The sequence below is a fragment of the Phaethon aethereus genome, assembly GCF_964289735.1.
Source record: "Phaethon aethereus genome assembly, chromosome: 1".
Taxonomy (NCBI): domain Eukaryota; kingdom Metazoa; phylum Chordata; class Aves; order Phaethontiformes; family Phaethontidae; genus Phaethon; species Phaethon aethereus.
The window spans coordinates 187611748-187624238 of NC_138575.1; the positions used below are offsets into that span (position 1 = coordinate 187611748).

Genomic DNA, 12491 nt, shown 5'->3' on the forward strand with positions numbered 1-12491 from the left:
TCAATTTTGCTTAAAGGGTCCATGTAAGGAGGGAAATTAGGTCATTAAAAAGAAATAGCCTATACTAAAACATCCTGGGGCAACATAGCTGGGTGAAATTCAGAGCCAATGAGTCTCTAACACCTAATGCTCATTCACTAGGAACTACATCTGAAAAACAAAAAGCTATCATGCAATACGGAATTGGGTTTGCACCTGCTTTTATGAGTACATTATTATTTCTTGCAGAATAAGCATTACAGCCAAAGCTAACAGCTAAAACCACATAAATTAAGGTGCCTGCACATGAATGGCTAAGCTAACAGATACACAGTCAGTGGAGTCTAGAGGGCTACTCAGTTTGTAGCCCTGGTGTTAACACTGCCAAAGCCTTGCCAGAGGCCCACTTAGACTAACGCTGGACTCTACAGGCCAAGGAATTCTTCATCGCTTGCCCTTATGCAATGTATATTCTTGCCTCTGCTGTGAGAGGAAGCTGTGGGGAATCTTTGCTGATGCACAGGATTTTTAGGACCTACCAGGAACTTTCTGAAATGAGGCTCCTGTTGATATGCAAAACTTACATGTGAAATTTTGATAGTCTTACCTGAAACTAGGATGAATTCAATGTCTTGTCAAATACATATATTTTAACAAAGGCCTATCATACACAGCCATGTGCATGAGGCTAATGAGGTTTAAGAAGCAGGTAGCTTAATGCCAACACCAAAAAAGACAGTAGCCTCCACTGCTGAGAGAAGATAAAAGAACCATCCATCAAGCTCCCATCTCTTTACTGAGGAGGACAGCACCTGGCCTGTGGCTTGTTTGATTTGGGGAAAAAAAATGGTGAGCAGTTGTGTTAACCACTGATGTCAGGTAACAAGCTGCTTACAGTTCATGTTTTTGCTATATTTGTATACAATATATGCTCATTAACAAAGATTTCTTGTAACTTTGTCTGTCTGCTGTGTTTTTCCAGATCCCATAAAACAAAACAGTTGTAACAGATGACCACATAGAGCTGTTCACTTCAGGGCAAGTTCAGGCACTTTTATTAAGATATGTAAATTTACATGTTAAGTCTTCAAACTGAATCTCGAGTGTCTTACGTGACACAAGGTATCAAATATGCATAAGGACTCCTTCTCCTCATGAAATCTAATGAATAAAAGACAGTTATTCTAGTAATAATTTCTATTAAAGATCACCATTTAATATGAAACACTTACCTAATGTGCCAAAAAAGTCATTACCCAAGAAAGGAAATCCAGGTCTATTTGCTAGAACTATCATTCTAAAATCAGGATGAATAACTATTACATTTTCTCTCCCCTCTACATGAGCATGATCTGGAAAAGAAATAAAATGTATTAATTGCATATTTAAGCTTTGCAATTATGAATGAATTAAATATAGACTACCAGAATTCTTCTTAGCATTAGAAGATTCTTCTAATCTAATTATATTCTTCTTTCTTCTTAGAAGAACAGTTGCAAAAAAAGGCTCAATAGCTACTCTGCATGTCATTCAGCTATGAGTGTTCTAGGTTTCATTTTAAAGTTTCATAATTTGTTTCATGAAAATTCAACTCAAGTGTTTCATTTAAAAAAGGTAAAAATTCATCCACTGCTCTTGGAGTGGGAACTGCATGTCCTATTCATATTTAATTTCACCAAAATGCTGAAGCCAATGGTGAATAAAATGTGTTTTTATGTGAGTCTGACACTATCTGATCTGGGAACACAGGACTGAAATTCCTCCTGGTTATTACAAAAATCTGTGAGAAGCCAGCGACACGTGATTTCATACATGGGAAGACTGTTTCTCCAAAATGAGTCAGACTGGCCCCACTTATTCCCTTGCAACATGTTGCCAGTGGCACACGGTGTTTGGGAATCCTTTTAACCTCCTCTAAAAAACTGCAGTAATAACTGAGACTGGCTAGCAAGATATTTAAAAATATGCCCATCTACAGTTTATAGCGACAAGCAAAACTCGGGTGTTGTGCCATGCAAGTGCTGAATGATTACTCCACTCAAACACTGTTCCCAATATTGTTAAAAAGAAACTCATTATGTAAGTTACAGTGTTTACTAACATCAAGAGGGCATTTCAAACATGGTCTTTCTTTGAAAAATAATGAAAATTATTTAGTTCCTGCAATTCATATGAATTAAATTCCATTAAATTACAAAATACTCTCATTCTACAGGATATCTTTAAATAATATAAGCATATGCAATATCTGATTAGATGAAACCCCTCATAATTCAACCTTAGATATACTCATATCTTCAGTTCTAGATCTGATCAAATTATACCTCAATATGTCTAGATGGGCATAACCAAGATCATAATTTGGTCAATTAGATGTTTATTTCTTATGGTGAATGAGAAGTAGAGAGGTCAACTGACTGTTTGTTTTGTTTTTGTTTTTTTAATTTTTTAGCAAAATTCTCCAGAATGCTAATTTAAGAAAAGCTTCATGGCTACTGCGGAAGTAGTAAAGAAAATGACTGTAAATTCTTTAATTGTTAACCTTTTAGCATCAAGTACTTTTTCCATTTGGACTCTTTTGGGTCTGTACTTAGTAATGTAATTGCTGAAAACCGGCAACACATTATATTTTACTGTAAATGATCAAAACGCTTTCTATCTACTTACTGGCAACAATTCGCCTTCCATCTGACAAAACCATTTCCCCACTTTCCACTAAAGTTTTTAAGACACAGGTAACATTTGTTGGTGCTTTGTCTGCCTCATCAATTACCAAAATATGTCCAAACTTCACTGCTTTTACCTAGAAGAGAAAAGAATGAAAACATCATAACTACCCAAAAAACCTGCAAGAAACTTAATTACTGATTTCTCAGCCAGTAGTAGTGACATCTTGGTGGCACTGAGACAAGAAGGGGACTCAGAACAGGGATAAGCTATGACCGAACTGTAGCAGAGAGGAGGAAGGTGAGACAAGAAAGGTGGGTGTTTCTGTGTCTTCAGGATAGGGATGGAAAGGGCTGTGCTAAGGAGGGAAGTGAGGAGCCTGACTGAGAATGAATTGGAGTGCTGACAGAGAAGAGCAAAAGCAGTTTGTACCTAGACTGTCAACATGTAGCTGAAAGAACTAAAGAATGGTTGCAACAGCTGTTTGGAGTCCAACTTAGCAGGTAGGTGTGAAATACTACAAAAGAGGAGGAGGAAAATACCACTCTACCAGTTGGAATGTGTCAGGTTAATACCACATTATTTTCCATATTCATTTTGTACGTGCAGACTCCCAAGAATATCATCTTATTGGCATTTGGCACAGCAAATGCAGCAAATGTGACCAAAGTAAAAGTTAATGAAATGTTACCACAGTCACTATGCCATGAAAGTAATCAAATCACAAAGAATTTTCTCATTTGAAAAGCCAGCTTGTTTTAAATGAAAAGCATTCACAAATATACAATCCAAATGTTCCTACTGACCAGTGGTGAATCTTCGTATATAATAAGACCGTCTTTGACAGAAGGTTGTAGGGTAAGGCTTTGTACAGTGGTATCCCTGAAATGTGGAAAAACGGACAGCATTAATTAAAAATACAAAGGAATTTTAGTTACAATAAAATGAGAATAAAATAAAAAGGGTCTCTTTTTCTAAGAAGAAAAAAGATTTTTTTTTTAGAATTCTTGAAGAACTTGAACTGAGAACAACGTAGCTTCGTGGTCAAAGGTGAGTATCCCTCTCTCTGCCAGAGCTTTCATGGTAGTTCTCAATTTCTCATAAAGCCTGGAAATGAAAACACTGAAAAATGAACCTCTATCTTTTCCACGTACCACATTACTACTGTTACTACTATTTCTAGTTAAGCATCCTTAAACTGTCATTTACATGGCAAACAGGAGAATCTCTCCAGAAGAACCAAACAGGAATTTGCAGTATCATAGTCAAATCAGTAATGTTTTACTTAATCTTCTCCATATATCACCAAGAAAACAAAAAAAGACTAAAAATACTCATGTGGAGTTCTAAAAATTGGTTCTTTTTCGTTCTATCTAAACGATACCAGACGGAATAATTTTTACTAGCACTTGCTACATTTTATATCATGGACAGTGTAAGCTCTTAGATGGGACAGATGCTTTAATAGAATAGTATTTCTTTTTGAAATTCTATTTGTGTTTGAATTACTCAAATGATTTTTTTCCTTCAAATTTAAAAGTGTTAATTAAAATCTGTAATGAGAATATTCCTTAATCTTCACTATTTTCATCTATTTCAACCACCACTGAATGTACAGATAAATAAAAACCAGTTCCAATTAAGAAAGTCCCAGCAACAGACATGACCACACTGGATTTACCTACATAAATTATGTCCATAACCTAGGGAAAACCCCTCCTGACTGTACCACATACTTGTCAAAACCTTTGTCAAGATTTGTAAAACCAACCCCACTTACCTCGGGGTTCAGAGGGATCAATGAGCTAAGAAATGGGTGGCTGGGTGATGACAGAAAGTCCCCATGACTCCATGGTTTCATGGGCAACAGGATCTGCAATTCAGTCTTAGGGTAAGTAGGCTATGCCATCCCTTTCCTCCCTCCTGTAGTTCAAAATTTGGATTAGTCTGCGTCAACAGAATGATGGATGTGATAAAAATCTAGGAGGAGAGCCTCGCTTACGGTGCTGGAGATCCACGTGCTGGTCGATAGGTAAGGTTGATAAGCTTTGCATTGCATGTGAGACTTGATGCAACAAAAATCTCTTACCCTTCACAGCCATGCTGTACAGCAGTACTGTTTGCTTAAGCTAAGCTGACTCACTGCTCCAAATATCCACCTTAGTTCTATCTTTAATTTTCTAACACCTTGTAACAAACCAACAATATTCTGATAAGCTCCATGGGTACAGGAAATCAAACACAGTACTGTTTGCAGCAAACTATTAAATGGCCAGCTTCCAATTACAGCATAACATGCACATTTCCTTTATTTGAAACTGCTGTCAGCAAGATTTCTGTCCCTAATAACTAATAATTTCTTCTTCAGCTTTAAACTCATGATTGATTTATCCCAGCATTTCCCATGCACAGGAATAAAGCATAGGGTGGGAAGAGAGATTTTTAATGTTTAGCTACTTCATCATTTAATCCAGGAGGGGAAAGGTTACAAAGCTGGGACCACTTTCGCTTCATTTAACCCTGCCAAATGCGGCCCGTCACAAGCAGCAACACTCCTCAAAATAGTTATATTCATGTTGTATTCACTTAAAACATACAATTTTTTAAACCTCTAAAATAAGCAGTAACATTAATCTATTATCTTAGAAAACCTACCATGGACATAAAAACAAACCTTCCATTGTCATCCTGCTTTTCTACCCATTTCTATGCTGGGCAGAGAAATCAATAATGGATCCAAAAATAACAATAAACCAACGACTTTTATTTCCTGAACACAGATTGTTTAGGGGCTAAATTCTCAGACTGTATGTATCAGCCTACCTCCATTACCAGTTATCATTTTTGGTTCAAGACTATACAGTTGCAGATATAGAGGAATTTTAAAATTTGTAAATCAAACTGTAGCGTATATGAAGGCACTGTCACAGGTTACTCATTACTCAGAAATAATTAATGGAAAAGTGGAAATTAATGGAAAACCTGAACTGTGATCTCTTTAAAGTAATAGAAAGGTGAGAAAATGGGAGTATCTAATGAAAGCATAGGCCAAGAATAATGTAAAGGAAGATGAAGCATTACAGGATGCTTTACAGATCATAAACTTGCACTTAAAAGACAATACCTGAAAAAAATCAAGTGAACAGAGCATGGCGGGAAAGGAAGATCTCTAGTGGTGGCATGGATGGGCACCGGCAGAGATGGAAGAAAAGACACAAATGCCAAATGGTGTTTTACTGTAACACAAAATAGTGTATTTTACTTTTGGTGAGCTAGTTAATCCTCTGGCTCTGCACAGATCACTTATTACTAACTTGTGCTTAGTATCACCAGCAGCCCACAGAAATCCTTAGGGTGATCTCATTCTTCAGGGAAAACAGAGTTGACCATATCTTTGGAGGAAAGAAACACTAGAAGAGTTTACAGTTTACTTAAGTGCTATTATAAAAGTTGCATAAATCAGAAAAAAATTTTGAAGGTATCAAAATGAAAGAACAGTTGGCATCTTAAATCTAGCTTCTAACTTTTTTTCTTACTTTGTCTGTGGTTCCCTCCTTTCTTCTCCTTTGTTGCTATTCAGCCCTCATATTTTAAAGGAAGTATTTCAGTGGATTTGCTATTTATTACAGAGGCTAAATATACAGCCAAATATTAATTCCAATGGCTTGATGATGTAAGTGAATGCAAAACTCCTGTACTTGCTTAGGCTATTACATTCAGCCATGTATATAAGAATGATTTTGCCAGGATTAGTACAGGTAAGTGTTATTTTCCTTTCAGAAGCATAAGCTATGCAATTAAATGTCATTAATTTCTGTTCTTCAGAAACCTAACATGATCTGAACACAGTAAAGAATGGCTAAAAATAATTTGCCTCCTTAGGGTTTCTTTTACTCTTAAATTTCCACCTTGTAATGAATTATGTAGATGTAAAGACACTGAAATACAGAATAATAAAAATAACCTAAGTCTGAAATATTTCTGAATAATATGGTATGCAGATTTTCCTAAATGTAAAAGATGTCTGGCACTCAAAACATTAGACTGTAGAATTTCACTCCCACAGGAAAGGAACTAAAAACTGTAATTCACATTCACTTATTAATATTAGCATCTTAATATTAACTAGGCTCTAACAAAGACATAAATATCAAAACCTCCTAATTTCATCACATTTGGCACTCAAGATGAAAACAGTTCTGACACAAAGAGCCAAGACTGTGGGAATGTAGAAGCGAGTGAGAAAAGCTGTCTGACATACTGTCATTCTACTTAACTGAACTGATTTGTCATCTTCTGATTGTAAAAGAAAAATATGAAAAGCTCACTAATGTCTTTCCTGAGAAAGTATTTTTTAATCAAGCAAGCCATCCTCACAAGCTCTCCATACATTAAAAAAAAAAAAAACAACAAAACAAAAAAACAAAGGAGGCCAAAAAAAAAAATCTCCTACTGAAACTCAGCAGCTCTTATGATAATACCACTCAATTCATAGCGGGACTTCTGAGAATTCTTTTGATGGTTTTTTGTTTATTATCTCACATCAGTGACTTTTATTTATTTTTTGCTACTGGTGCATTATTTAACCTAAAGGCAGCTTTTTATGAGGTCTATAGACTTACTGGAACATACCAGTCTATGACAGTTACTATTTCTTTGACCAGCAATGCCTTATTTCCAGGGAAGAACTACGAAATGCAGCAGGAGAAATTTCCATCAACCACAGAGACTGTTCAGTCCATTCTGCCCCTGTCAATCTTCAAGATTTACCTAAATTCTATTAAATAATTGAATTAAAATAATTACTCTCTTAAAGAGAGAAAAGGAACTGCTCCTCATAGCTCTTTATTGTTTAGAAGAGAATTCTCCTCTACACAAATTCAATCAAGGAGTTCAGCATTTCTTATTCTGTTCATGGGATACAAACTTCCTCCCAGATTCTTTTCAAATGAAAACTTGGAGTTGTTTGGAAGAGCTCAATACCTCTATCGATAGACCCTGAAACAGGGCAGGACGGGAGGCAAAGATAGAAAAAAAGTAAGTCTCTCAAGCATTCTGGATATCCCGTGGTGAGACAAAGGAGCTGAAACTAGCTAGGAGGAAAAATTAAGGGACAAAGGAGAATGATGTTCCTCTTCTCCTGAAATTTGTGTTAGTTCATCTGGGGGACTACCCGGCTGAAAGATGCTTCTTTAAAGAAATGAAAACAATGCATGACGTTCTTCATTAAAAATGTTACTGACGTCTATATGACGTATCTGCAAATATTCATTGTATGTTTTGACACTTGTCTTCCCCAAAAGACCGAAACAGAATTTGATCTGTTATATAATTTACTCATTATCAACTGAACTTCAGGAAAGGAAAAGGTATTCCAGTGCTTTGTTTTAAGACCTGAGTCCCCAAGGAGGCTTATGCCCAAATACAGGACATAGTGTCAGGACCTTAGTTAACATTATAAACATCCATATTCACTGGAGTTACTCCATCTTCAAAAGTGCTGAAGAATACTGTGCTGCCTTTTGTACGTGCTTACACTGAGGCTGAAGGAGTAAGAGAGTATCTATGGAAGGCAACCTTGTGTTTTAAGGATTGTTGCTCATGGTAACAAACGTAGGTAAATCAGATTCAGGTTTCTCCTTCCTCTTACTGTTCAAATGTAATTTTACGATAGTTGAAAGGAAAAATCAGAGACACAAAACGTGTTCTAATAATTGCTGTTCTTCATTTCTGTGAGATATCCATCTATCTATCTATCTAAATGCCTATGTACATAGATATATATACCTTCCCAATTACATTGGACATTAATATACCTGTCTGCTGTGACCTAATTTTAAGAGTATTTGAAAAATAATTAGGCCAAGTGCCATCTGAAGCTGTTAACTGGTTAAGCTAATCCACTCATGGATTACCCTGATGGTGATCTTAACACAAAGAAAGAATCAGCATGACTTTGACATTTACAAATGAATTTCTTTAGCCAACCTACCATACAGCCACTGCATTGCATGATCTGACCACTATGTTTAAGTAATTCTGAAGTATATGAAAAGCCAACCGTCTTATTTCTCTGTTAAAATGACACTGTAAAGCCTTTGTGACTTATCTGTATGCACTGATAATTGAATCTCTTTTTTTTTTTTGCTAGGCGGTTACAGCTACTCAGCAGAATATGTAATTGTTTAAAATCCAAGAAATTATAAAAGTATAAAGGTACTCATTACTCAGTATGACTGTGGGTAGCAGAAGAAAGGCCAAAAGGAATTATAAGTTTAATTCAGGTTATATGCTTAAATCAATAAGAATTACTTATACATGACCCATCTTTCAAAATGAGATGCAACGTTTTCACATGATTTGTTATAACATAAGAAATTCACTAACCCTAATTGTAAAATCCATAAATGAAGAAGCATGACACCCTACAGCTCCCCTTATTGTGTATAAGAATACGTTTCACTGAGTAAACAGCGAGAAGCTGTTACTTCAGCTTCAGAGGAAAATGAAACAACGGGGTCTTCTAACCTAAGCTGTTTCTCCGTAACAGCCACACAGCAGGATATTCAAGCTGAATTCAATTCCCACAAAAAGACAAATGAAGTACCTCTCTAACACCTGGAATCTGACAATAGCAGAGCTAGCCAGCCAGCTTATGAAGACCTAACATTGGAAATGGAGAGCATTAGCTTGCATGAACTCTTGGAAGCTTTGCACTGCAACTCTGTACTGATTACAAATGTATTTAAGAAAAGGGGGAAAAACAACGATGAGTAAAAAACCACAGACACCTATTATATGCTAGCCAATACATTCAACACTTCACAACATAAATCTTTGTAACAAAAATATTCTATCTTTTTATTTATTTTCAAACCTCATCTGTGTAAAGAATAAAACACATACTATAAGGTTACTGTGCAACATTAAAAGAAAGTATTCTAGACATACACATTCATGACTCAAAATCATCATGAAAAATTACCTAGCCTTTTTTTTTTGTGGCTGCCAACATAAAAACACACAACATACACATCTTCACTGTGTTCAATGGATTCCTCTAATAAACCAGTGCAGCTTAAGAGCACTTTCTTCAACAAGTCTGCTACAGAGATAGCTTTTCTGGGTTGTTCGTTTTTAAAAACAGACCTGCAGAGTTATATCAGCATTTAAATTGTTTTACATGGTCCTATATTCTTTCAAGAGAAGATAACAAAATGCAATTATGCGAACAAGTAAGTTATAATTCTATAGTATCAGGTGTTCATCTGTGTCTTGGGCAAAGGAAGTTATTCCTTCTGAAACAACTTTTTTAATTAGAATTTAAAAAATCTGAAGTCAATAAAGCTGAAAGGGTAGTTTTAAATGATCTCAATAGGGGAAACAGGTAATTAGATTTTATACTGATTACATGTGCTGAAAAAGAGGGAAAGAAAATTAACATCTAAAGATTAATGGACAGTTTGTAGTAAGTATTGCTTGCAGGGACACCATAAACTCATTTTCCTACCCCAAACCTCTCCATTAATTTGATTGTTAAAGATCACGGCAAAATTATGTTTATTTTTAAAAGGACAACATATGTAAACTCAGTTAATTTTTGGAAGGAAAGATCATCACATTACTGTAATTTATTAGGGAACTAGAAAAGGCACAACACAAAATGTAGTAGATTTTTAAAATGAACCCTGTATCCCACTTTCCAAACATCAGTCACTAGAACAAACACAGCAACTTTGACAGGAAGATGCAATACCACAGGTAGACTCTTTGAAAGGACATATAACATTAGAAAAACAGAATAAGGTAGACTAATATCTTCTAAAATAACGGGAAGATTATCAGATAGCAAACAGAATTTCTATAGCAATTAGTGTTCTGTTGACAGTCATGAAACATCAAATTTACAACAAAGTCAAATTCCTTTAGCATATACGTTGATGCCTAGAAAAGTGGGAAAAAAGTGATCTCAACTTGTAAGAAAAGGTATCAAATGGAGAACTAAGACTTCATATGGCTCATTTAAAGGCACACACCCTTTTATTTGAAAGCTAAAGAAGAAAACTTCCTATATTTTCTGTTTTCATGGAAAGTTATCAAACCATATTTATAAGCAGTTTTAACTTTTTCGACCTTACAGAGATCAACTCTCGTACACCAAAAAACACTTCCTCTTTTTGTCATATGACTTCACGAAGACTCGTATTCTTTTTTTTTTTTTTACAATAACCTGATTTCCTAGAAGATTCTTTTCTTGATACACAGAAAGAGAACACTTGAACAGAACTAATCATTTCATATTTTCTGCAGATTCACTGAGGGTCTGAGGAGCAGAAAATCCATTCATAAGCCATCAATAAATTATTGATGTAGATGACACTGCATTCTACTCATCAATAGCTTCTATTTCTGTAAGCGATCTATGTTCTTACACAACTAAGTAACTGCAGATCTACATACTGAAGACATCAGAGTTGAGGTTGACTAGTTTTAGTTATCATGACTTCAGTGGTCACATCTGTAGTTGCTCAGGGGGGATCTGGTTCTCCTATTAGCTGCGAGTAACCAAGTTGCCACTGCAATGGAAAGGATCAGTACTCTTCATTCCTGAACATTCTGAATTGTGTAGAGGAACACCTGTGATAGACACTCTGCAGAGGAGATGGTGGGCTGCAATTTTTGGACTTCCTATTGCTGATCTATGGCTGAGACAGAGTGAAGCCAGAAAACACTCAGAGAAACTTCTGCTTAACAACTGCTCATTATTTATACTCATATCATAGCAATAAATAAATGTTCTAGAATTTATCAAACCACCTCATTACACAAAAGGTTATTTTTCTTGTTCTGAAAATAATGGTGAGTCTGAAGCTGTTTCTTATTTCTCTCAACTTTAACTACTGTTCCATACTGACACATTTGGGCATCAGCTAAGGACACCACAAACAGACTCCCCACATGGAAAAACCACTGCTGGATTATCTAATTTTATGAAGATAAACTAATTTTAAACCTTTATTTTCTTTTTTTTTTCTGCTGAACAATTTTGATTTAACAAGATGTGTTATTACAACCTACCTAGAATAAGAGCTAGCTGGGGTTATCCAGCTGCTACCTGGCAGAAATTGTTGCTAAGTCACAAAGTGGTTGAGGTTGGAAGGGGCCTCTGGAGGTCATCTGGTCCAAACCTCCTGCTCAAGAAGGACCACCTAGAGCCAAGGTGCCGAGGACCATGCCCAGACAGCTTTTGAATACCTCAAAAAAAAATCAAGGAGTGTAACATATACCAAACTTTTTCTTTAAAGTAGTGACACAGAAAAATGAAAATTCTGCCTCCCTGAACCAAGCAAATTTGCTGCTTGGAACATAGATGTTCTTTCCACAATTAATTTTTCTTAAAGTGACTACCAAGACAGAGAGGCTTTTCTTTGCTATCAGAGCAATCAGGAGCACAACTCATGATAGCAGATAATAATTTCAGAGGGTTGCTGTTGCCAGCTGCTCTTTTTGGCTACATGACTTAAAGCCAAGCCAATCCAACCCCAGCAGAACAGAGATGGCAGCTTTCAGAGGTCTTGAGTGGACACTATCTGTTCTCCACAGTATTTTTCCAGTTCTCTTTAGTTGCCTAGGTTAAGCTTTCAGCCGAGAACAGATTACATGTAAATATTTTTCTCCCTTTTTTAAGCTCATGTATTAAAGACTAGAAGTGTATTTTAATGAAAGCTGAGATCAGATAAGACCATATGACTCAAAAACCTTAATGTTTCTGTTAATCCAAATGCCTTTAGCATGTAAAACCTAGTGCCTCATTCATACTAGCAGAAACTACTATAAAAGGGGAG

General features: G+C 35.9%; 1 protein-coding gene across 1 annotated transcript in view; it reads right to left on the bottom strand.

The window, feature by feature from the left end:
• VWA8 (von Willebrand factor A domain containing 8) overlaps positions 1-12491 on the bottom strand; it is a gene marked incomplete at its 3' end in the record, with an annotated part of 194281 nt that overhangs the window by 86102 nt on the left and 95688 nt on the right. The window contains exons 22-24 of the mRNA XM_082001198.1: positions 3453-3528; positions 2647-2782; positions 1212-1331 (exon numbers count right to left, since the gene is read on the bottom strand). Coding sequence (XP_081857324.1) covers positions 1212-1331; positions 2647-2782; positions 3453-3528 — 332 coding nt within the window. The remainder of the gene's footprint in view (positions 1-1211; positions 1332-2646; positions 2783-3452; positions 3529-12491) is intronic.